We start from the raw sequence: 25,717 nt of genomic DNA, 5'->3' as shown, positions 1-25,717 counted from the left end.
TGATGGACATCATTTCATGTATTTTTTGAAGTGCTCAGTTCAATGACCAAGATAACCTTAAACACATGACTGGCACCCCCGTACCCAGCTCATGTTGAAGTGAGAGAAGGATATCAGATCGATGGCTGCTCGCGGTGCCCATGGCAGAGCTAAGGTTGACAGATTACCCCTCTCTTCATCTGTCTGTCTCTCTGGTGCACACCTCCGCACCCCCTGCCAGCCCTGATGGGCACATCTCGTCTCTAATTCTACAAGGTAACCCAGACAGCTGCTGCTGCTTATAGTTGCTGCTTCTTTCTCTCTATTTCTCTCTCTCCCGGGTCTCCTCCCCCTTTCTGTCCTTCCCTCACTTCTTTTTTCTCTCTCTCCCCCCACACGGACGCGGCAAACCTCCTCTTCACCAGCCACCGTGCGTGCTGGGGCTGACGCGAGTACCCGCATACGGAGTGCGGACGGCGGAAAGTCGTTGCGCGCATACTCGGTTATTTCGTCTCCCGAAAGCCTGCATTTTTTTCAATCCTGACGCGGAAAAGAAGCGGAGCTCACCTTCATTGTAGGTGAAAGACCCCCATCATCCCGACCTCTCTCTCATCTCTACAGGAAACTATAGACAATTACGGAATATTGTACCTCTCGGTGGTAATGCCATGTGACAAGGCTTTTCATCATTTGGTTTTTCTTTCCCCTTCAACAATAGTCGCTGTGTTCGCCTGTGTGTTCTGGCGTTGGTTATATTTAAACAGGGGCCAAGTGGATGAAAAATAGAAAGCCCCTGGGCAAAATGGAAGTTTTGGCCGTTGGCTTGGTCCGCTGAGGCTGCTGCTGCTGGTGGTTTGGTGATTGGTGCAGGGGGGAAACTGCGACGCCAATTCTGAACGCCTGGGAATCACGGGTCATTAAAACAGAACCCGCTTTTTCAAGACAACTAGGCTTTCATTCATATTTTTGAATTATAACTATAACTATAATTTAAAAGAACTGCAACGTCCTGCAGTCCCTCAGTTCGTGTTTAACCCGACGACGTTCGGATACGGTGTGTTTTCTCTGCGGCTCAACGTCTCTCCGCTCGCCCAGAATATGATTTAATGTTTGTAGGAATTTCAACAGGGTGCCAGTCTGAGACTACCCGGGAATCTCCACTTATTTTCCTCTGCAGACAAGCATCCCGCTCTCACGTCAAGAGAATCCTATATCAAGGAAGACATTACAGGGAATTTCCTTGACCGCCCTACAGATGGACTAAAAAAAATCTTCGGTTTTCGGGATTTTAACTCTGTTCGCTCTCACTCAGAGAGCTGTCGTTTTTTCTGGTTTTGGATGAAATATTTCTGGACAACATGAAAGTTATCACTGCTATGCTGCTTGTTGCCGTTGTTTGGAGCCAGGAGTGGAAGTCGGCGCTCTCGGATTCAATCATCCACATTGGTGAGTTACTGCGCTTTCCCCCCTCTAATTCACGGCCACAATAGGGCTCTCTGCGTCTCTCAGGAAACGGATTAAGGGCTTTAGTCTCGATGTGCGCTGCTCTGCTTCAATCACAACATTGCTGGATATTTTGTTGACGTCCTGTGGTAATTACTTTGCTTTGCTATGAATGTAGACTGCATTCGTGGTGTTGATACCATACATGAAACGTGTTTCAAAGTGGATTTTTTGGGACATCCACTTCTAATAGAGGACTATCCTACTGATAAAATAAATATCTTATTTTGCACAATTACGGACGTCATGCACATTTAGTTTACAATCAAGTTGGGGACTTATTGAGCATCATACACGTAAATGTTCCAATTGCTTTAAAGTCGTTAGGCTATGATTAATCTCCATTTGGACCGATCAATAGAGGTGGATGTGCAATGTTTCCGTTGAATTTCACATACAATAATGGCTGTGTGCTGCAGGATGCGAGAAAACAGGTGGTTGCAGATTGCGTGATGTTGCCCTGCATGGCAGAGGGATTACCTAGGATGGCAGCACGATCTTTACTTTTTCCCTGATACACAATGGCATTACCACCTTTCCATGGTGAGGTGAGCCACTGCAGTGCAAGGAGAGAGAAAAAAAAACGTGTTTTGTCCCAACGTCTTTTCCGCCTTCCACCACCACCGGTTATATATGGCACTGTTGTGTTGAGTGTGATTTCGACATTAGGGAGCGTATTCTTTCAGGCAATTTAACAGCGCCTCCCGCTCTGACTAAAGGAGAGGGGGGGGGAGAGAGATAGATAGATAGATAGATAGATAGATAGATAGACAGATAGATAGAGAGATGGATAGAGAGAGAGAGAGAGAGAGAGAGAGAGAGAGATGACGCTGGTGAGCGTGTCTTGGATGAGATGAGGACGCGAGGTGGTGGTGGGCTCACGTAATCGTTGCACAGCTCGGTGGCCTCCAATGGGCAATAAACCAGAGACAGAGCAGTGTGTAGGTGAATGAGTGACACACACACACACACACACACACACACACACACACACACACACACACACACACACACACACACACACACACACACACACACACACACACACACACACACACACACACACACACACACACACACACACACACACACACACACACACACACACACACACACACACACACACACACACACACACACACACACACAGAAAGATAAGCACTGTCTATGTTAAACAGTTTTTTGACCACATCATGCACATTGCCAAGATCACATCCATATTTGAACAGAGACACATTCACACACATCCAGGCTCACACATGGTACACATTATGAGCAACCAATTCAACCCACTGCATGTTGCTGCCAGGGAGGAAGGACTGGCCCCGTTCTATCCAGTTAGGCCAGATGATATACAGCATATCCCAGGCCAATTTAGTGGCTACCTCCACACCATTTGCCAAGAGCTGGATTAGTTTGCGGTCTTCTCTGGCCTGTAGGCAAGCTGGTGCTTCATATCAGACAGCAGCAAGGCCACATGCATGAGTTAATCAGGTCAGCAGGAACATAATGACTGTGTATTATGTCATGTGCAGAACATGAAACATGCAGATGGTATGCATATCAAACCAGGTTGATTGCTCTCATTTTGTAAACTAAAAAGTTAGGATTCCTTTTACATACTAATAGTAAAACTGGCTTCCCAGTTGTATTGACATTTTGTTTGAATATTTTTGTATAAGGTTTTACATAAATCTTAGTGCAGTACAGTAGGAAGGCTGGTGGAATATGATTAAAGTCACACATGTGCAGAAGCCTCATCTTTCATACAGGCTTGTAAGCTGTGGTGCTTGCCCTACAGGGGTGGCAGTGTAATCCACTTGTTAGATAGATCATCCTGTGACTGGATGGTTTGATCACATCAGCTGCCACATGTTCTGGAAGTGTCTCACAGCAAGACACTAAAACTTTACCAGCTCACTGACTGTTAGTGTCTTTAGATAGGAGTGTTAGCAGTGGGACATCTTTAGGCTTAGCAAGACCAAGACAGGGATATTCAGCTGTAAAGGCTAACTAGGTTTCTGTCAGCTACTGGAACTGGGTCAAGGTTCTCTACACTGACTGACTGTCTCTTTTTTATTTTTTTTTAAATCCAGGCTAACTGGAACGATAGTTTTCAGACATAGTGTCTCACTGGCTCTTCTTGTTCATGTTATAGACCAGTATTTGAAATAAAGGATGTGTAATAAACCGAAGTAGGGGCTCTAAAATCACCTCCAGTTAACAAACCAATCAATACAAATCCCAATTATACTGCATGTTTAAGGAGCACATTTAGCAACAGGAGAAAGAAGAGCTATTCCTCCTTGACCCTGTAGTGTGAATTAGGCCAGTACGTGGTTTACAATTATTAGAATAGACAGTAAAAGCGATGGGTAGTTTACTGGTTGGCTGAATGTATTCCTGGTTTATTATAAGTCTATGAAAGTGTGTGTGAAAGCGAATGAGAGGACAAAGGATCAGTGTGGGTGGTTGGTTGGTGTGATTTCAGTTATTGTCTTTTTTTCCTCGCTCTTTCTCCACTACACCTTTTTTCTAATCAATAGTTCATTTCCTGGCTAGCCTCAAGTACTTTGAATCACAGCAAGGGCTATCACCCCAAAACAAACCTTCTCTGTTTTCATTCAGTCTTCTCTCTCAGAAAACCTTGAAAACAGCTGATATACCTGGGTATGGAAATACAGAGCATTATGATAGGCTATCATTCTATTTTTCACACAAGATGGTATTGTAAGGGAAACAAAGTAGCAACTATTTTCTGTATGTCAACATGTTATATTCTGCAATAAATAACAGTTCATATTCTAACTTTCTTCCATCCCACTCTCGCAAAGCTGACCTGTCTGTGTGTGCGTCATATTGACTTAGGACTGCATGAGAAGGAACAAATACCATACCCAGCAGGCACATCACATTGACATGTCAGAAGTAATCCCTCTTTAATCTCTTTGTTGCTGCTAAAGATGGAATGATGGAAAAGGAGCGAAATGGGGAGAGATAGATAGGCGAAGAGATGTATATATCAAAGAGGGGAAAGATTGAAGATGGAAAGTTAAAGAGCTATAAACCGGGGAGAGAGGTGTTTTCCTCAGCAACCGTTGTTTGCTGTCTACTGAAAACCTGTGCCACCCTATCACAGAGTTGCCTTTATTTCTGTAATATTAACATCAGTGGCCAGCAGACATTTTCATCTTGAACTGTCCAGGCATTACATGTTATTGAGCAGCAGGGCATCTGGCGCCACTACCTCGTCCATCTCCCTCTTTCTCTAATGATCAGCATGCTGCAGTTAGGGGGGGTCAACTTGCCTCTTGGCCCTCTCTGCATCGTGTGCTGCATTGCAATGGTCCTCTGCTTTATGAGGGTGGTTGGTATGGATTCTGCACATGTGTGTTAGAGAGAGAGAGAGAGAGAGAGAGAGAGAGAGAGAGAGAGAGAGAGAGAGAGAGAGAGAGAGAGAGAGAGAGAGAGAGAGAGAGAGAGAGAGAGAGAGAGAGAGAGAGAGAGAGAGAGAGAGAGAAGTGGAAGAAACTAGCAAATGGGCCTGGGTCAAATCATGTATAGAAAATTGACGCGCTGACCAGACACTAACATAACAAGATGGAGTATAATAGATTTGTGCTTTCGACAACTTCTTAGTCTGAGCCTATAGAATCATATTATTTGTTGTTGTTGACACATTGAAAATGACAAGGACATGGCATATTGAAATTATTATTGGAAGGCTATATGTGATATAATATATTTATCCTCTACTGTCAGATCATTTATGGTATCTATAGTAGATTCCATAGGTACCATTGGCTTCATTTTGTTGCTCCTTGCTAGATCAGAGAAGTGTGGAACCTGAACGAATAAACACATGGAAGAAAAAAGGATAACAAAGGTTTCCTTTATGTTTTTTGTAAGGAATCCTTAATAACTATTTAAGTGATAACATTGTGCAATTTGTAATAGAAGAGTAAAACCGTGTATACCATCAGTTGTTGCATATCATGTCCTAACCGGCTCAGTCTTTCCTTTGTATTGTGGACTATAATAATATGTTGTACTTAAACACTGTTTGTACAGTGTTCTACTGGAAATGAGAGGAGACTTCATGGGCTTCATTATCTTGTAGTAAAAGAATTACATTTGTACAGGACATAGTGTGAATAGCAGGATTACTAGAGAACGCTTCATATGTAAATCAGTCATTGCTGAGTTTTTACCATTTTGGAAGCATTTTCAGTAACCCATGTTGTCTAGCCAAGAATTGAGTTGAATCATTGAAAATGTAGAAATGTATGAAAACAGAGAGTGATAGAGAAGAGATGAAACTTCAGAAAACCTTATTTGGAGGGATTTCATCCGTAACACCTTTTCATATTATCTGCAGTCAATAGACAAATAAGACAAGTTATTTACTTCACAAAACATTATGGCTTGAAGTGGTATATAAACGTGTACAATATGTCTTTTAAAAAAAACAGCATCATTGTCATGTTACGACTGTAATGTTAGCTGAAATCGATTTTAGGCATAGTTTAGTCTGATTCTAAAATGTACTCGGTTTAAAGTAGAACCATTGGTTGACTCTTTGGAGGCACATTAAACAAGATGTTCCAAAATTAGGTTGGAATACATCTCTGATGTTACACAATCCAAAATACTCTAACGAATGAGAAAAGTAATAAGAGTAAGATTTTTCTGTGTTTCCACGTTTTATGTTTGTCAAAACACAATTGCAAATAATAGAAATATATTTAATGGTCATATTTATATTAATCTATATTTGATAAATGTGTATTCTCTGACTTTGATGTTACAACAGTGTCCTGTTGTAGAAAAGAGAAGCTACTCTTTTTGAGACCCATGTGACTTATATGAAAAGGACAGGGAGAAAATTATCGTTGAATTATCCTTTGAACGCCAAGTTCAGTGAAGGTGATGAGGGAGGGAGGCATGGACAGAGAGATTATTGGATCTATGCAGTGTGTTTTTGTGCGGCCTATGTGTGTGATTGGGGCTCTATCCCTTAACAGCAGTGAGAGACAGAAAAGGGTTTCGCTCATGAGATGGAAAGAGTTGAAGGGCTGAACAGAGGTTTCCATTATTTGTAGGGTTAGGAAATGAGGGGGAGTAAGACAGAGGGGGAGATTTGGCATGACCTGATTTCTCTTTCACTTTGGTGCTATCCCGGTGTTTTCCGTGGAGAAGGATTTCTAAACATCCCAGTGTTTGTGAATGGCTGTTCCTGCCTGATTTTGTTTCCGAATTTCACAGCTGTCACCACACTTCCTCTTCTGAACTATCATGTGTGTACATGCCCATTCTGCATTTTCATCTTCAGCCATACCCCTAATCAGAAAGGTGGGGGCTATGCAGTGTGTATTAAATGCTTCACATATTTTGAGTTATGTATCTACGTTTTGACAGATTTGCTCGTCCATGTCCATTTCTGTGTGCATGAACACTGGAGATGTTGTCAGTGTGTATGATTCACACAGGTGCAAACTGTGTGTCTGCTTTGTGTACATGCATGTATGATATGTGTTCGATATCCCTGCTCTTGTGAGGGACAGAGACAGCAGCTCTGACGTCGGCACCTGGTCACTGAGGCAGAACCCTAACCAGGCCACTGAGACAAGTAAACGGAATGTGTGTGTGTGTGTGTGTGTGTGTGTGTGTGTGTGTGTGTGTGTGTGTGTGTGTGTGTGTGTGTGTGTGTGTGTGTGTGTGTTTCTGAGGTTGAGATGGACTGACAGGTAAATGTGAGAAGAGGCCTGATCGCTTGTCTGAGGTTGACTGCAGATGTATGCGAGGAGAGACAGTCCTGCCCTGCTTCGTCTCACCGCAGCAGTCAGTGATGCAGGTAGAGCAGAGCAGATGGCCTGCGAAGGACTTGTCCAACACAGGCCATGTTTTCGGATGATTGTGAGTTTTTGTTTATCCCGTCAACACACGCAGAGTCACATATGCTTAATGTCATCTGGGGACAAGAACCGTGGTATTCACCAGAACAAAAGTATGCTTGCTTTGTGTGGAGATTGACTTCAACTCCTTCTGGAAGCAAAAGCATGCATTTAGATTGCACTCAAGCATGCACACAGACAATCATCTACATGTACTATACATACATGTAAGAGCACCAACATTTTCTGGTTAATTAGTTTTGAGGTCTGAAAAACGATCCTGTTATAGGGAACCTGTGGTAGCTAGAAGTTTGTTACTCTTAGAACATAACACAGTTGCCACTAGATGCCTATTTGTGGACATCTCTCTAGCTTATCACACTGCCTCACAGTGAGGAAGTAATCACGGTGTTTGGCAATCACTATTCAAAGACAAGCAAAATACAAACATGAGACTGTGTTTCCCTTACCATTGTCTTGGAGGGGCACTGCGCCCCGCCAACGGAGCCCCGCCCCCCTGAAATTCAAGGTGTTTAACATTTTTTTTAGATGTTTTTTGTTTTAATATATATATATATATATATATAGCACCAAATTGCAACTAATCTATATCTACTGTGACTTTTCACATTAAACATGTGCTCTTTTATTAAATAAACTAAACACTTTCATTTTAAGTTGTGAGTTTAGTGTTTTTGACCCTAAGAAACACAGATGCATTAATCAATAACAATAATCCACTGCTCCTCTCTCTGCTCCCCGCTCAGGCAGCACCCCCCAAAGCAGTAAACCTAGGGGAAACACTGACATATAATATAATATACTTTAATATTGTTTTAATATTGTCTGCTTATCTGTATTAATGTGTTGCATTGTTGGAGAAGCCTGTGACCTAAGATTTCCAACGACATAATTACTCTGTAGCTAATAAAGAACCTTGAACCTTGAGAAATATAGCAAACAGTCAAACACAGTATAATACGTATGTATGCAGGGAGTCTCTTTCGAGAATAATTCTCTTTATCCGTTAGGTCTATGTCATCATGCTAATAATGAGGGAGACTTCAGAAGGAACGTAGAGTTTTCTTGTGGAGCACTAAGGACTCCTGTGACTCCGTTTTATGTGTGTGTGTTGGCTTGTGTGTACCTTAATGGCACTGATGTACAGTATGCTCATATATATGTGGATGCAAGGATGCATGCTGTCTATTTATTATGTTCTTCCCACATTCTTGCAGTAGAGTGAATATTTACAGCTGACTTCTCTCTTGTTCGATGTGTCTCTGTCGACAAAAATACTGTTAGTCTTCCGGCAATTTGCACTGTCTTTCAATAGGGACTGTTTTGTTTCTGTACAACTCTATTTGCCTCAGAATCTCAGGTGTGCATATGTGTGAGCATGTTAATGCAATAGGCAATGTGCACACTGCACATGCCCAAACCACATTCTTTGTTTAAGGGCACATGCATGCGTGTGTGGTGTGTATATTTGTGTATTGCATGCATGTGTGTACGTGAGTGATTTGCTTGAAGTGTTTTTTTCTCCTCTGAATGATTTCCTCTCCAACCAATAACAGCCATGGGCAGGCCGCTGTTCACACAGCACTATAAAACCCAGAAAGCATGGCATTGGCCCACTTGTTTTACAACGTGCACACATGCACACACACAAACTAAAGCATGTGCACTTATAAGCGTGCACACACACTAAGGTGCACACAAGACAATCTGCACTCTACTGCACACTTTTTAAATCCAAGGAACGTTCCCTTTTTATAGCATTTCCTTACATCATTCATTAGTAAATGATTCATTGAACAGTAAAGCATGAACATGGTAGGCTGTGAGCTGGCTTGTACTACAGCTCCCTCCACTCTTTCTCTTCAGGAACACCCCCTCATCTTTGTGGTAAACCCTTTTAAACTAAGAAATACAGAATCATAAAAAACACGTTCTGAGTCCTACAAATACGGTGAAGTAAAGTCTTCACAACAATTAGAGATGTCCCGATCCGATCACGTGATCGGGGATCGGAGCCGATCACGTGATTTTCAAAAGATCGGAATCGGGAGAAAAAAATCGGGGATCGGGATTTTTTTTTTTTATATAAAATATTTGTATTTTATTTAATGTTTCAAAACAAAAATGACCATGTTCACGTCTTAAAGTCATCCTGAGGCCTTAGTTTTGGTTTACAATTACACAACATCATGTATGTGTTGCTTCTTTTGGGCTTGTTTTCATAGACCTGGTTGCTTATTTCTCTCAAATCTGGCAAAAGAGTGGGCGCAGTGTCTAATAGTAGCAGTAAGCTAACGAGAGGCTACGTTCAGCTGGTGACTCGGGAGTCGGGACAGAGAAAATGTCAGCAGTTTGGAAGTATTATAAAATTGAAAGCGAAGGCAGTGTAACAGCCAGATGCAATGTTTGCAAGGCGGAGGTTCCGCGTGGTGGAAAGAACAGAGCTACGTTCAACACGACCAATCTAATACGCTACCTGAGAAACAAACACCAACAAAAACACGGCGAGTACACAGCGGCCACTCAGGTAACGGCACTGAAGCAACCGGCACTTTCAGAGACTTTTAAAAGGAAAGAGAAACTGCCCCAGAACAGTGAAAAGACCAACAGCCAAGATAGCTGAATTCATCGTGTTGGATGACCAGCCGTTATCTGTTACCTTTTTTTTCTCTTAATGCATTGCATGAAGATCGGATCGGGAAAAACCGGTATCGGCAGATTGTCAAAATCAAATGATCGGAATCGGATCGGGAGAAAAAAAAGGTGATCGGGACATCCCTAACAACAATAATTATATATGGATTGGCAACACTACCACATGTGAAGATAACAAATAATAATGTGCAGTTATAGAACTGATAGCTCTAATCAAGAAATCTGATTAGTTCAAAGCAGTGTTATAATGACCAAACCCCACGGCTACGACTTCTAATTCCCCTGCAATACTGCATCTGACAAAAAAACACTGTTCAACGTGTTGTCATGGCTGCTTAGCAACATAGTCACAGGGGATCACTTCCGCCACATTTAGCCAGCTTAAACTCACTGCAAAATGCAAACATTAAGGTTAATTTATGGGGGAGTGGATAAGCAAGGCCCATCTCCAGAAAAAAAATCATCTGCAAAAAGAAATCCCCAAAGCCACTCAAACTCAGTGAAGAAACCAACATGGGCAGGTAAATGTTATGAAGAGTAAGTTAAAGTCAGCTTTATAGTCAACATTTCTGCATGTGTTATACATACAGAAATCTCGAGATACCGTTTCCCGAAGTCCCACAGTGTGACATATATACACTACAGTTATATACAGTATATCCTGTAGTGATGGGAGTGAGGCACCACGGATCCTCTTATCATAATACATTGCTTTTAGCAATTGTCTGTCTTTGTGCAAGCTGCCGTCAACTATTTAATTTAAATGAGCATACTCTGTAACTTTCTTTAATACTTAATGAATTATATAATATAAAAACAATGCCGTGTGGCATGCTCCTGTCGAGAGATATCGCTCTATTCTGCCAAATGCTGCTGAGAATATATATATATATAATCTTACATAATTACACCTAACACATTGTTTTAATATGTCGTATTTTCAAACCCTTGTCTCTAAACATGTGAAAGCAAAACTGCCTTCATTAATCACAGCACAAATCATACATGTTGTTTACTGAGCAGGGCAGGAGCAGGGCAGGGGCAGGAGCAGGAGCAGGGCAGGGCAGGGCAGGAGCAGGGCAGGGCAGGGCAGGAGCAGGGCAGGAGCAGGGCAGGAGCAGGGCAGGGCAGGAGCAGGGCAGGAGCAGGGCAGGGCAGGGCAGGGCAGGGCAGGGCAGGGCAGGGCAGGGCAGGGCAGGGCAGGGCAGGGCAGGGCAGGGCAGGGCAGGGCAGGGCAGGGCAGGGCAGGGCAGGAGCAGGGCGATCTCTAAATCTAAATCTCTATATCACACCTTCTGCTCGTTTTCACAACACTCCCATGGCCCTCTTCATATATTCAGAAAGCGGTAGTTTATCTACAAAGGGTGGACAACCTGTTTGCTCAACATGGATGCAATATTCATGTTAAGTTTTTTAAGTTTTTGTTTTAATTGATAACTATTAAAAGTACAAACGAGAGGTGACATTGTTGAAGAAAGAAAACCACATGGGATTTGTTGTTCTTGTGGGGGTTCAAACAGTTTGGACAGTTTATCATAAATACATCAAAACAATATTAAGTGGCCCATGTGTAACATGAAACTATCAATTGTTGGCACTACCACGAATATACAAAACTACAAACTAATTCTAACCCACCTGCTCTAGAGGACTGTAAACATACGGTCAGTCAACTTTGTCTCACTTCCAGTGTGTCCTGTGGTTTCTCTCCTCCTTCTCCCATCTCCATACTTTTTTATTATCTCCACTTTTTGCCTCTACCTTAATCTTGCTCTTTACTTTATTCTGATAGAAGCACTGTTCTTTCTCTGTAGCTGTCTCTAGCAGTCTCCTCCTCCCTCTTGATGTTTGATTTGCTGTCAGTGAGAACAGAAACGGGCATCACGACAAAGTGTTGTGAACATTTTGTGAATCACTGTGGTGGAGTTGTAATGTGCCATTTGTTTGTTTTTACTCTCTGACACAGTTGGCACCACGTCACAAAGCTGCCTGAATGTGCCCATCTGGATTGTAGCTTTAATCGGGTGTTCATTTAAACTCTAGAAAACACCAACACATTGAGTGGGAGAGATCAGTAGGAGGAGGCATTTGCATATGGTTAGCATATTTGTCTTTTGAAAATGCACTCCTTGGTGCAGATAAAGCGCAACTGACCACTTTTGTTCTTGCCCACATTAAAAATTAAAGGCTCCCGATGCTTTCATGTCTACAATATTAGGTAACGGTGGTGAGTCATTTATGTTAATCTGAATTCATTTAGATTCAACTCCTTGAATAAGAAGAAAGAGAAGGTGAGAGTTTAATGGTGTGTTGTGCACAGGACTTTTTCTGTCCTATTGGTGCGATGCGTTGTACTGCTCATCAGATTCAAACTAATTGTGGGTTAGTCACAGCCTGACTCAGTGACCGCAGACTCCCTCTCACAGCTGTAACCCTCCATAATTGACCACTGCCGCCAAAGTACAGCTGCTGAGCAAGACATCAGCTGCAAGAGCAGACATCATACATAAAGACATGTGCATACTACTGAAGCTACTCTATGGAGTCTGAGAACAGTTTTTTTATTTGGGTCTAGGGATGAGACTAAGACCTGGTATTAAACGGGCAGTTTTGCTATCAGTAAAGGACAAATTAAGAAAATATATTGTATAATTATTATTGCTATGTAGATGTTATCTTGCACATTTTAACTGCATTTTTAGTTTTTTACAATCCATGAGAGATCTCTCTCTCTCTCGTCTGTGTGCGATGGGCAGCTCTCCTACACACGCTGCAGCACCGTGCACTACACCACCACTGAGATCTTTGTGACAATAGTGGAGAGAACGTTGAATTCAAAAGTGTGGTTACACTTAGCAAGGCTCCATGTGGACAATGCTTGTTGCTAGGGATGTCCCGATCACCTTTTTTTGCTCCCGATCCGATTCCGATCATTTGATTTTGACAATCTGCCGATACCGATTTTTCCCGATCCGATCTTTATGCAATGCATTAAGAGAAAAAAAAGGTAACAGATAACGGCTGGTCATCCAACGCAATGAATTCAGCTATCTTGGCTGTTTTTTTTTTGGCCTTTTCACTGTTCTGGGGCAGTTTCTCTTTCCTTTTAAAAGCCTCTGAAAGTGTCGGTTGTTTCAGTGCCGTTACCTGAGTGGCCGCTGTGTACTCGTCGTGTTGTTGTTGGTGTTTGTTTCTCAGGTAGCGTATTAGATTGGTCGTGTTGAACGTAGCTCTGTTCTTTCCACCACGCGGAACCTCCGCCTTGCAAACATTGCATCTGGCTGTTACACTGCCTTCGCTTTCAATTTTATAATACTTCCAAACTCCTGACATTTTCTCTGTCCCGAGTCACCAGCTGAACGTAGCCTCTCGTTAGCTTACTGCTACTATTAGACACTGCGCCCACTCTGTTGCCAGATTTGAGAGAAATAAGCAACCAGGTCTATGAAAACAAGCCCAAAAGAAGCAACACATACATGATGTTGTGTAATTTTAAACCAAAACTAAGGCCTCAGGATGACTTTAAGACGTGAACAAGGTCATTTTTGTTTTGTAACATTAAATAAAATAATAAAAATATTTTATATTAAAAAAAAAAAAAAAAAATCCCGATCCCCGATTTTTTTCTCCCGATTCCGATCTTTTGAAAATCACGTGATCGTCTCCGATCCCCGATCACGTGATCGGATCGGGACATCTCTACTTGTTGCAGAGGAATGATCAGTTCAACTGCCTGTCTCACACCTCTGTTGTTGCCCCATCTAGAAGTAACGTTACAATGTTATGTGTGCTACAGCCCATACAGAGTTAACTGCATTATACTAACATGGGTTAATAATGATTGATTTGTAAAGTTTCATCTACAATGAACCAGCCCACTCCTCCTTCTACTACCGCTGGTCCAAGCCAAAGACAATTCCAAACCCCACTCACGACAGCAGCCAGTGGGAGGGTGACTGAGGAGGGTCTCAATAAGGGCCACCTGGCCGTAACCAAGTTCATAGTGAAATGGCTTTACTTCCCTGCAACAGTGGAGTTTAAGGGCTTTAGGTAACAGTCTGTCATTATATAATAGGTTCGGTTGTCATTTCATTTCATTTCAAACCTTTATTTATACAGATAAAATCCCATTGAGATCATTGATCTCTTTTCCAAGGGAGACCTGTTCAAGTAGTTCCACATGAAACATAAAAGCATAAACAGAACAACAAAAGGACATCATACAGCATCATTTACAAAATTATCCACATAAACAGGTACCAACAGCTTCCGATTGAGTAGCATCCAACCGAGGTTGTATTCATTTTTTGGGAATAGTAGTCGTATAAAAGGGTTTTATGTTCGTCCCATCACACACAATACAATACACAACAGCATATGTATGCGGTGCTTTATGAGTCATGCAACAGAGTTTAATAAGTCACTGTTGACACACCGTGTTCTCCTGGGTGAACGTCTTTAGTTTGTTTGATAGAATCAAACCTCACCGACTGCTGCCTTACAGACTTTGTCTCTCTTAATGCTACCCCACCTGACTTCCTTCTGGTCCTGGCTCACAATTGCATAGATTGAAGACAAATATAGTACAAACGGTGAATGAAAACAGGCTGCATTTGCACACTTTAGATTGCAACAACACAGATCCTCAGGCCAAACCGCTGTGCTGTGAAATGAGTTATGCAGTGATTGCATGCACTGCAAACATCACAAGTTAATAATAAATACAGTATGTTAGACAGACAATGACGGTTGGGGGCTAGAGTTGGCGGTGTTGGCCATTCCAGCAGCTGTACGTGATAAGAATGTGCTCTACGTAGGTTTACTGTATTAGTGCAGGCCCTGTTGTGGGTCTAGTGTATGCTTTTTCCCCACATGCATCGTGGCAAACAAGGACATATAGGTATTAGCACTTAAAGGAATGGTCCACTCATTAGATAATTAATCAAAACTTCAGTATTTAGTGAAACGTTATGTTTAAACCATACCCTGAAGAAATCAGCGATATTCCCCGGTAAATAATGATTTTATAGCTCTTTTTTATCAAGACCTGTATATTCCGTCTGGCCGCCGCCATGTTTGCCATTTTCAGTAGTCACGTGATGGTCGTGACGTCATCCATGCGTTCACTTTGTCAACACACGGAGTATTTCAGTTCGAACTCGTCAGCAGAGGAACAAGTTTTGACCAATGTGAAGAGATTGGATGGGGGAATTCAGCCATACATATCAGTATGACAATACGACACCCTCTGTCCTTAGACCCTCACATCGTACAAGGAAAAACTTCAGAAGAAAACCCCCAGTTTAAAGGGAACATGGGAGAAACCTCAGGGAGAGCAACAGAGGAGGGATCCCTCTCCCAGGACGGACAGACGTGCAATAGATGCCGTGTGTAAATTGAAAAGATAATACATTTGCAACATAGGTAGTCCTAATGTTTGGAAATGCATGTGTGTATAATGGGAAGATTATATAAGATACTATATGTATGCATGTAGTACCACCCTTGCTAGCGATTCCCTCTCTAGTTTAGCATACTCAGCTTCGTTGTCCCTGGCCATAGAATCACGATTTTATGGAGCCGGAAAAACTGGGGGGAAATACACACTAGCCGGTACTACGCTATATGGAAAGGCCACCAAAAACTGTCCTGGCCTGGACGTTAAAACGGGGCTAGCCGCTGCAATGGAAATGCGCTATAACATACCTTATTCTTACTCCGAGCACTACTTCTGCTCCTCCGTCGCTTCACACTTGCAGAGGGCGATTTCTCAACTGGCCGAACTGGTGTCCTGGTCGGTGATGACACCAGAAAGACCGATGGTACTGCATCTCCATTGAGTAATGGTTGTTCTTTAAATCCCATGTTATGTTTGATCATACTCTCAGAGTAGTCGTCCGGAAATGTGAAATGTTCTCTGCATACATGAGCCTGTAAATCTCTCGGTTCGGGCCGGCCACATTTCGCTAGCCACTGCCTCCGAATGTACTTCTTACGCTTACCTTTTGGCAACAGATGGAACCGAGCATTCCGTGGATTGTTCCTATCCGAATTATGGCAATATTTCGCGATACAGTGAGGCATATTTGAATAGAGAAACTACAGTAAATAACATGGAGATCAACGTGTCTTCGAAAACCAAACGCATGGATTACGTCACGTCCGGGAAATGGCGGCGCCCACAGTGTTGATGTTATTTCGGTATATAATCAGTTTAAAATCACTGATAATGTCATCGGATTAAAAAAAAAAAGAGAGAGACTGGCAGAGACTGGTCTGTTTTATCGGATGATAATTTTTAAAAAATGAGTGTCATGAGCATACCATTCCTTTAACAGTATCTTACAACAAAAAAAGTTCTACCTTTTTATAAAGGGGCATTGTCATCTGAATAGATGTGCAGCTCTTACAGTATGTGTTCCTTTCAATGAACCTACAAGTGCTTGTCTCTCAGCGGCCCCCAACGGGACATAACTCACAGCTTGATAATAGCTTACAAATGTGTATCCTCAAGCAGATCGAATAAAAACCTCATTGTTATTTACAGCAATTATTCCATCGGGTCTGGTAGTAAGGAGGCGCACATATTGATCATGGCTGAATCTGTTTTGCTGATCAGAGTCCCTGTAATAGTTACACCATCCAGATGAAAGGGTCGGATGTTAGGTGCTTTAAGTCCTGGGAAATGTAGTGCTGTGTTATGCTTGATGTGCATTGACCCTTACCAGACGAATCAGAATCAGAATTCAGTCGATTGCCATGTAGGTTTTTTACATACAAGTTGTAGACATAATTATAATGTTGTGTTTTTCTACCTTAGACCATCTCTTGGTAATCACATTTCTATCATTGATATGGAAATATGTAATTTTTAAAGATAAGGGAGTTGTATCCTGACTCTAAAATGATCTGTATTCATATGAAGACCATCGGGCAATTATACTAAGTACTAGACGTATTATACATCTATCAATACTACAGTTTAAAACACATTTGTATTTGGTGCCATTTTATTGTTTGTACTGTTTAAACAATAAAAAACACACAGAAATGTTTCCAAACCAGGAAGCACTAAAGAAGGGTGTTCCTCCAGAGCACATCGGAGCACAACGAGAACTCCTTGCACAATGGATCTGTTATTGAGACAGCATCATTAGAACCTCTCTGGCTGTGGCCAGCCCTCTGGCCTCTCTTTTTCTCTCTCTTAATTTCCCTTAACTGCGCTGTCTCAGCCTCGCTCCTTCACACCCCCCACCCCCACCCACCCTGCCCACACTTGCACTCTCTTGTTGGCAGGCTCTTAAATATGCAGACCTATAATCAAGACAAAAATCACATATATTGTGATTTGCCCTGAATGTGCAATACTCTTTTGCTCACTCTTTTTGGGGTTCTTCTTTGTAATATCTTAAGTGTACTCCATTTGTTACCAGCTTCATAAATGCATAGTTGGAATCTCATTGATGGAAAACATCATAGCTGTACTTATTCGTAGCGTTTCAAAAATAAAATATTTGTATGCAAGTAGAGTCCAAGTTCTTATTAGTCTGAACAGAGGACTTCAACATCACTTATACTCCTGTGTTTCAGGAGTGCTATCACAGACAATGCTCAATACAAAGGGGCTTTATTGCCATGACCACATATTACACATAGCATTGCCAAAGCATTCCGCACAAGGCATTATACTCAATGTGCAGTTTAGCTGATAGAAATACAAACTTTGATATGTGCTCATAAACTATGAGTAATATGCTATATAGAGAGATTTTAAGATTTTAGAGATGTTCTATGACTTCTTCAAAAGACAACCAATTGAAACAAATCTATACTCTGAGTGCCTCAGGCTCCTAGATTGTTCTCTCTGTTGGTTCAATCTACCAATTAAACTGCTTAATTTCCCTGTTTCAGTCCACTTTTCGTCCGTCTGTCTTCCTTTGGCAGAGCTGTCGTAACAGAGTGAGACCGTCAATATGGAATTTATGTAGATATTTTCAATATTTAGCTTTTTACTTCGTCATTGTTTTAGTACTGACGCGCCACAACGTAATGTTTTTGTTTTTTTGGCTGATCACCAGTCAGTTAATTACATTATCCACAACTGATGACTCAGTATATTAAGATGTAAATAAAAGTTAAACAACACAGTTTTTACTTTCCTCATTATCAAGATCTTGATTTAAAATGTCTAGCCCTGCTCATTTGGCTGCATGTGTGTGCTGTTCCATACTCAGACATTTTGAGTTGTGAGAGCAGGAAAAGCCCAGATGGACATGATAGAAAGGAGATGGCTCAGATGTATTTAAGTGTCTCAGGAGGACTCCCCAGTTAGCCATCATGGCACACTAACTGTGCCCTGGGATGGGATGCCGACACCATCACTGATCATTATATTGTTCTGTGTTTTTCCTGCTGTGACAGATCTTAACTGTCTGCCATGAAACAGTTTAAGTTTGTATCACAACAAAAACATGGTAACCATGTTAACATTGACAGTTACAGTTAACATTGGCCATTTTAGTGAAAAACAAACCTTCTATTGTTGGAAAGTCAATTAGAGTGTGTGTGTTTGTTTTTGTATGTGTGTGTTTGTGTGCCTGTGCACTCTTTACCTTTGTTATTTATAACCATTATTCACTTGACTGAAACTATCTCTTTGTGGTATTGAATAAAAATAATTAGAACTGTGTACTGGTAATCCTTATGCAAATGTCTTATTCAATTATACTGTGGTCCTGAGCATAAGTCTTGTAGCTAAATTTAAAAAAAGTTAAGCTGCAAATCCTCTTTAGTCTGAAGGTCCCAGCTCTAATCGTCAGGATATTGTTATTTTTTGCCCTATTAATTCCTCTGATATCCGGTGACCTGTGTGTGTGTATGTGTGTCTGTTTCTGTGTGAGTGTATATTTGTTTGCATCTGTGTGTGTGGGTTTGTGAAAGTGTGTGTGGGTTTGTGAAAGTATGAGTGGGTGGTTTCCGCGTATGCATTTAAAAGCTTGTAAGAAAAGGTCATTGTGATTTGTGTCCCATTCCCAAATTGTCTACGTACCTGTCATTATCCAAAAACCTATAATGGATGTTCTCTCTCTCATACACACTCAGGCAAACTCCCACACACTCACACTCATTGAGGGGAGTTAGCAGAGCTTAGAACAGGACATGCACAGCAGAGAAACACTGTTATGCAGGAAAGATTTAGTGGTGAGAGGAAGAGCAAGAGTGGATTAGTATATGTTGTGGCTACAAGTCCAAAGTCAACATCCTAAAGTGGAATTGATTCTTCACGACAATGGAAAGCTGTGCAATAAAAGCACAATCACATGCTAGCTATTTGTTTAGCGTTGTTGATACTGTAAAGATGGTTTGAAAATGTGTCTTTACTGTGTCATGGATTTGTTTTATTTAATTGCATTTACGTGATGTAAGCGGGCTGCTGGTGGATTACTGCATCATGTCAACAAAGGTATGTCCGGTCTCAGTGTCATATCAAGGTAGTGCAATATAGACTGGCGCAATACATCAAGGCTTACTACAGCATTATGGAAAGGTTTTTATCTTGCAGCTGTAGCATCAAATTCTCAGAGAAAATGTGATGCACGACTCATACAATAAGTGTCCAAATGAATATAACTTTAAAAGAATGTGATGAAACAAATGCCAGATAGTTTTGATGAGTTAAACTGGAATTGTTGTATGTGAGGGTTATGGCAGTACTGCATATTTTCTGTATTTGTCTGTCTGAATAAATACACATCAGATGTACAGTACACACTGCAAGTGGTAGGCAGTCAGCTGTTTATGTACGCACACACTCAGACACTCTACTCTTATCAAGGGCCGTGCTGTCTGGCTGTGCAGCTCAGCAGAGGCAGAATATGAGAACAGACAGGCTTATTCTTCTCCATATAGTTGCCGAGGGTTATGCACACTGGACAGCCATCGAACCCCAGCGCATTACTGTGCAGTCAAACCAGATCAGGCGTCTCTGCTCCTATACTGTATGTGTGATAAAAGGTCACCTCAGTACACGGGGCTCAGAACAGTATGTTTGAATATGTGTGTGCTTGTGTGTTAACATTCTGTGATTATGAAAGTGTAACTTACTGGGCATATACTGGCATGTGTGTCATACAGTATGTGTTTGTGAGCCTATGTGAATGCAGTATGCAGGGAAAACAAGCTGTGTAATGCCTAGTTTCCTAAGGGGAGCACTTTACAGTGGTGCTGATATTAAGCTTAAGATAAAAACCAGAGGGCCAAGTGGTATTTATATATTTGGTGATTCCGTCACATTGCTAACTGCCTGAACCTGCTGCAGCAAAAGGCTAAGCAGGAATTCAATCCTATATTACTACCACACCTTGTGTAGACATTTTCATAAAGAGAAATGTGTTGTTGTGCAAATAAAGTAACAGCTGTCACGTCATAGCAGCATATATTGGGAAGATGTTGTTGATTTGGTAGTTAGTTCCCAATGGTAGAAAGATGTTAGAAATTCATTGAGAGCCAAACATGAGTGCATGTTCTGCACTTTAGTCCAAGGAGCAACAGCATGTTTGTGCTGTAGCCTTAAGACATGCGGTTGGATGTTTCTGTTTGTGTGCATGCTTTTTTAGGTTGTTATGCAACGGATAGTGACTGTAGTCTGAAGGGAATGCCTTTGGCGGGGTGAGACTGGAACGGTAGAGTACATGCTCTTTCAGCACCATTATCTCCGATCAGTTGAGCTCTGTTCCTGCCTTTCGAGCCACTTCTGTGAACATCCTTAGCATACAGTAGAAACCATAAGCAGTCCTTTCACAGAAATGCCACATTTGATGAGGTTCATCATGTGCACCCTGCTTTGATGAAATAGCTTTGACAGTTGCTTAGGATACTTATAGGTCATTTAATGGTTTAACTATAATTGTGTATCAATGTTGTGAATGTGAATTTTTCAAAAGAAAAAAAATATATAATTTATTGTTCATGTAAACCAGGGATCACCAACTACATTTGTCCAAAGGCCGAACTGTAACCAATATACACTATCGCGGGCCAGCGATTTTTATATAGCCCAGAATTTTATAAATAGTATTCAGATTACTTTTGGAATACTTTCATTTTCCATAACAGATGGGTATGTTTTGGTGCACAGGAGACACGTATTTTACTGTTGTAATGGCTTATCATGAACTCAAACACAGCATCTTGGTGTCATTCTGGACAGCTCTCTCATCTGCACCCCACATAAAAAACATCACCCGGACTGCATTCTTTGTACTGTCTTAAAACCTTTCCTTGGAATATGTTATGAATTATAAGGTGTCCTTGGGTGCTTTGAAAGGCGCCCCTAAATAGAATGAATTATCATTATTATCTGAAACGATGTAATAACTTTTAAAACTTTTTCCATGTCACTTGCCCCATGCATTCAGCAGCAGCAGGCATTCACTTTGATTTCATCCCGTTATGAAATGTCATCATTTCGACAATAAAGAAATGCTACATAAACGTTATCTTGCACATTTTATCTAACCATCTCCGTTTCTAACTTTCAATATATTTTAAAAGAGATCTCTCTCTCTCATCTGCGTGCGGGGGCGGGGCCTCACAGACACGCTGCATCTCTCTCTCGCTCACAGACATGCTGCAGCGCTGTGCAGTGTGCAGAGAGTTCTGCAGGTAATGAATATTACATTTTGTGAGGAAACTTTTCCACCAATAATTCCAATAAGTATTCCAAAATGTATTCACTTCAGGTTTACGAAAGTAACTGTAATCAGATTACTCGTTTTTCAAATGTAACGCCAGCTGAATACAGTTAGCCTACTTGATTTTTGTATTCTGATTACGTAACGCCGTTATGTATTCCGTTACAACCCAACCCTGCTTCTAGGCTACTGTCCCGCAGCTCCAGCCTCTCTGTTGGACTCTGTCGCAGCGGGGCTACTGCTGTGGTGCGGAGCGCATTAACCAGACTCTTCACAACGAAGGATCACTTCTTCTTCAGGGGAGGGAAGGTTTCGCAGTACGCAGTCTACTGTCCCGCAGTTGCTGCCTCTCTGTTGGACTCCGGTACTGCACCTTACTCACGAGACGTTGTAAACAAAGAAATGGGTGGGGGGCGAACACAGTAACCACTCCGCCAACGCCACAGTCACCCCCGTCGTGCGGGCCGGATGAGAATGTCTGGCGGGCCGGATGTGGCCCGCGGGCCGCCAGTTGGTGGTCACTGAAAAACAATAAATATCCTCCTCAATTTCCATGGACTGATAATAATCTATCTTATATAACTTATAATATATAAATATAATTGTTGTTACCAAGAGGGAAACCTAGACTGCAGCCACTGTATGGCCTCAACACATACATTTGAATATACAACGTGTTGCTTGTATACAATATTATAGATTCAAATGAGCTCTTTTCGAGGCGCATATTTTCACCTTAACTGACCTTGGAAGCTGTTCAGTGAATGTACGCAGCAGTACTGTCAGCAGGGCCAATGGATGTCAGGAGGCTGGCGGGTCTCTCCCTTCATCTGTCTCGGCGGGACACTAATGGGACCTGATGAGGTGTTGTCAGCTACCTGCTTTGCCAACATACAGGCTAGGTGCTGCTGGCGCTTGTCATCGGTATCAAGGGAGATGGCCATGAAAAGAGCCAGCTTGGTCTGCCTAACTTCACTTTGGATGAGGAATGGTACAAGATGCACTAATCACTCAGAAGCCACAATTTGATGCTCACACTGATCACAACACTTTATTATGATCTATTGATTTTTTTTGCAATTAGTTTGTGTTAAGGAAGTAATTTAATAAAATGTAAAGGGGGACATATACTCCAAGTTTATTTTTTGCAAGGTCAAAGTGAAAAATAATAAATGTTGCATTCAATTTGTAATTCACTCACAAGCAGTATGTGGTACTAGGATTCTTTACTTAGAATAAAGATTGGTGGTTTGATCAGGTGGTTCCCAATCTAGTAATAACTGGGAGAGAACATTAACAAAGAAAGCATTACTTTTTTTGGGGACATATTGGTAATGTGACCTCTTTTGGCATCAGCAAATTATTTAAATACATCCATCTGTGGGGTTTAAATGTGTAATCACTGCTAATAAAGCTAGTTAATGCTGATTTTTGAAAGGTATAGTATAAACTTAATCTGCATCTTGTAACTACATTTTTCATGTGAAGTGAAGACACAGTCATTTAACAACACAATTACAACACTATTTTTGAACAAAAAAGCATAAGTGCTACCGAGGTGTCCCTGAGCAAGGCACCGTTCCCCACATTGCTCCCCGGGCGCCGTTCAAAATGGCAGCACACTGCTCCTAACACTAGGATGGGTCAAATGCAGAGAAATAATTTCCCCATGAGGGATTAATAAAAGTTCATCATCATCATTTCAGCATAGGGACTTCATTTGGTAACAATTCCTTAACAACATAGCATATTGTAATTCAACGGATCTGGAAAAAATCGCCTGAATTACATTATGCAATTCAAGCGATCAGAAAGAAAAAGAAGGTATGGGATACATTGTGCAGCACTGAGCAGCTCAGGAAAAGTTTAGGCCACCATCATCCTAAGAAGCTTCACCACTTATCCTATTTTAGTGATCACATAACTAACCCTCACCATAAAATAACAGAGGTGTTAACATGTTAAAAATAAGATTGATTGATTTGTATTTTCTAAATATAGAAAGTCTGACCCCTCGATTCCACCGGGTCCGTCTGCGTCACGTCACGGCTGCACCACGGGTTTGGTCCGGCCTCCTCCGTCGTCATACCCTACCGGGCGCGTTTCAGAAGCATTTCAGAAGCGGAGCGTCTTGCCTGCGGGCTCGCAGGTTTCGTTGATTTGGGCATATTTCCTGGACAGGCTACTTTGTACAGACAAAGTTAATAATAATTGTAATATTCCAGTTTTAAACGACATGAATCAAATTTTAGTGGTAACAAAATGCATTCATCATCATAATTAATCTATATATATAATTTACACAGTGCCTGTAAACCGGAGGAGAACGCTGGCATTTTTCCTTGAAAGACTATGGAGGGATAGGGTCTACTCTGTTTATTTTGGGGATGGGCCGAATGCTGTCACCGTTCCACTTTCTGCCCGGCGCTATGCAACGCCTCGCGTCACTTCAAAAATAGACTTGAATCCTATTTCGAGCGGAGCCCAGCGCCGAATCGCTTCTGGGACGCTTCTGAGCCGTAACGCGGCGCGTCTGGTGGAATAGCACCCATTGACTAGAGTGGCTGCGATCTTTGCGAATGCCGCGGTGCAGCTGTAACGCGACGCAGAGGGACCCGGTGGAATCTAGGCAAGACATCAAATACAACTAAACAGAAAGTCAAGCGGAGGGCTTGCCTTTCACCCTCACTATTTCAGACTACAGGGATATGTGAAGCTTCCTCCATTATAAAATCCACAAAAAACGCCATGCCCTTCATTCTCAATTTGGAAATAGATGGAGAAAGAAAAGTACCAATCAGGGACGAAAAGCGGAAAAAAAAACAGAAAAAGAGGACAGAAAGAAACATGGGGAATTGAGCAGATGTTCATGTCCTCCTATATATCGTATAACTTTGATATGAGGGTTGTTTTATTATTTCTGTCACATCTTTCTGGTTCTGCCTTTTCCTCTTCCTTCCAAACATTGCTATGAAACCTATAGGTTACTTACGTAACCCCAGTTTTCAGGGTAACATGAAGTGAGATGTCTCACTATGGGATGCGCCTCATCGCGGAGCAAACAGAAGCATCAATCTCATTACGCCAATCCTGATTGGCCGGTGATTCTTGACGTCAAAGTCAGGGGAAATCACCCCCTATAAGTAGCCTGCGCCACGACGCATGCGTCATTCAAAATAAGCACCTCTTCTCGCTTCACCATAGCAAGGAGGGTCGTCTGGTGAGACATCTCACTTCATGTTACTCTGAGGCTGGGGTTACGTAAGTAACCTATAGTTCTCATTCATAACACTCCGTTCGATGTCTCACTATGGGATATTGTAGCTCCCGTATTGCCAGACGAGCTTATCTCGAAGATCACCGATCAACCAGAATTTAACAGGTGGAGTCCCGACTCAACAAGGTGCCCAGCACTGCTCGGGCCACGCTTGGAGCGGAGACGTCCAGCCTGTAAAAGCGGACAAAAGTGAGTGGCGAAGACCAGCTTGCCGCCGCACAGATATCCTGGATGGAAACACCCTTGAACAAAGCCCAGGATGTAGCCAGGCCCCGAGTCGAGTGAGCCCGCAGACCCAAAGGTGCTTGCAGATTCTGACTCGTATAGGCCAAATCAATCGCCTCCACGATCCAGTGGGATAGTCGTTGCTTAGTAACAGGCTTACCCTTGTGAGGTTTAGCCCAGGACACGAAGAGTTGGTCATTAAGACGAAGCTCTTTTGATCTGTCCATATATGTGTGCAAAGCCCGGACTGGACACAACAGATCCTGCTGCTGCTCCCCGGAGGAAACCAGCTGCGGAGGAAATGCCTCAATGTCAATTGGGGTACACGAACCAACCACCTTTGGTGTAAAGGCAGGCTTGGGTTTCAACAACACTCTCGTTTGCCCTGGGGCGAACTGAGTGCATGAGGGATGTACAGACAGTGCATGGATATCACTGACCCGTTTAGCGGATACCAGGGCCAGTAACAG

The 25,717-nt window shown here is 42.1% G+C and overlaps 1 protein-coding gene across 2 annotated transcripts in view; it reads left to right on the top strand.

Moving 5' to 3' along the window:
• Nucleotides 1–422: 422 nt before the first annotated feature.
• grid2 (glutamate receptor, ionotropic, delta 2) overlaps nt 423–25,717 on the top strand; it is a 607,329-nt gene continuing 582,034 nt past the window's right edge. For both annotated transcript variants that reach the window (XR_004552792.1, XM_034091023.1), the window contains exon 1: nt 423–1,425. Coding sequence is in view for 1 of the 2 variants with exons in the window: in XM_034091023.1 (XP_033946914.1) it covers nt 1,338–1,425 (88 nt within the window). In the remaining variant the exon portion in view is untranslated. The remainder of the gene's footprint in view (nt 1,426–25,717) is intronic.

The sequence above is a fragment of the Pseudochaenichthys georgianus genome, chromosome 9 (assembly GCF_902827115.2).
Source record: "Pseudochaenichthys georgianus chromosome 9, fPseGeo1.2, whole genome shotgun sequence".
Taxonomy (NCBI): Eukaryota; Metazoa; Chordata; class Actinopteri; order Perciformes; family Channichthyidae; genus Pseudochaenichthys; species Pseudochaenichthys georgianus.
Note: the sequence above shows the minus strand (reverse complement) of the source record. Positions and strands in the feature narration are given on the sequence as shown.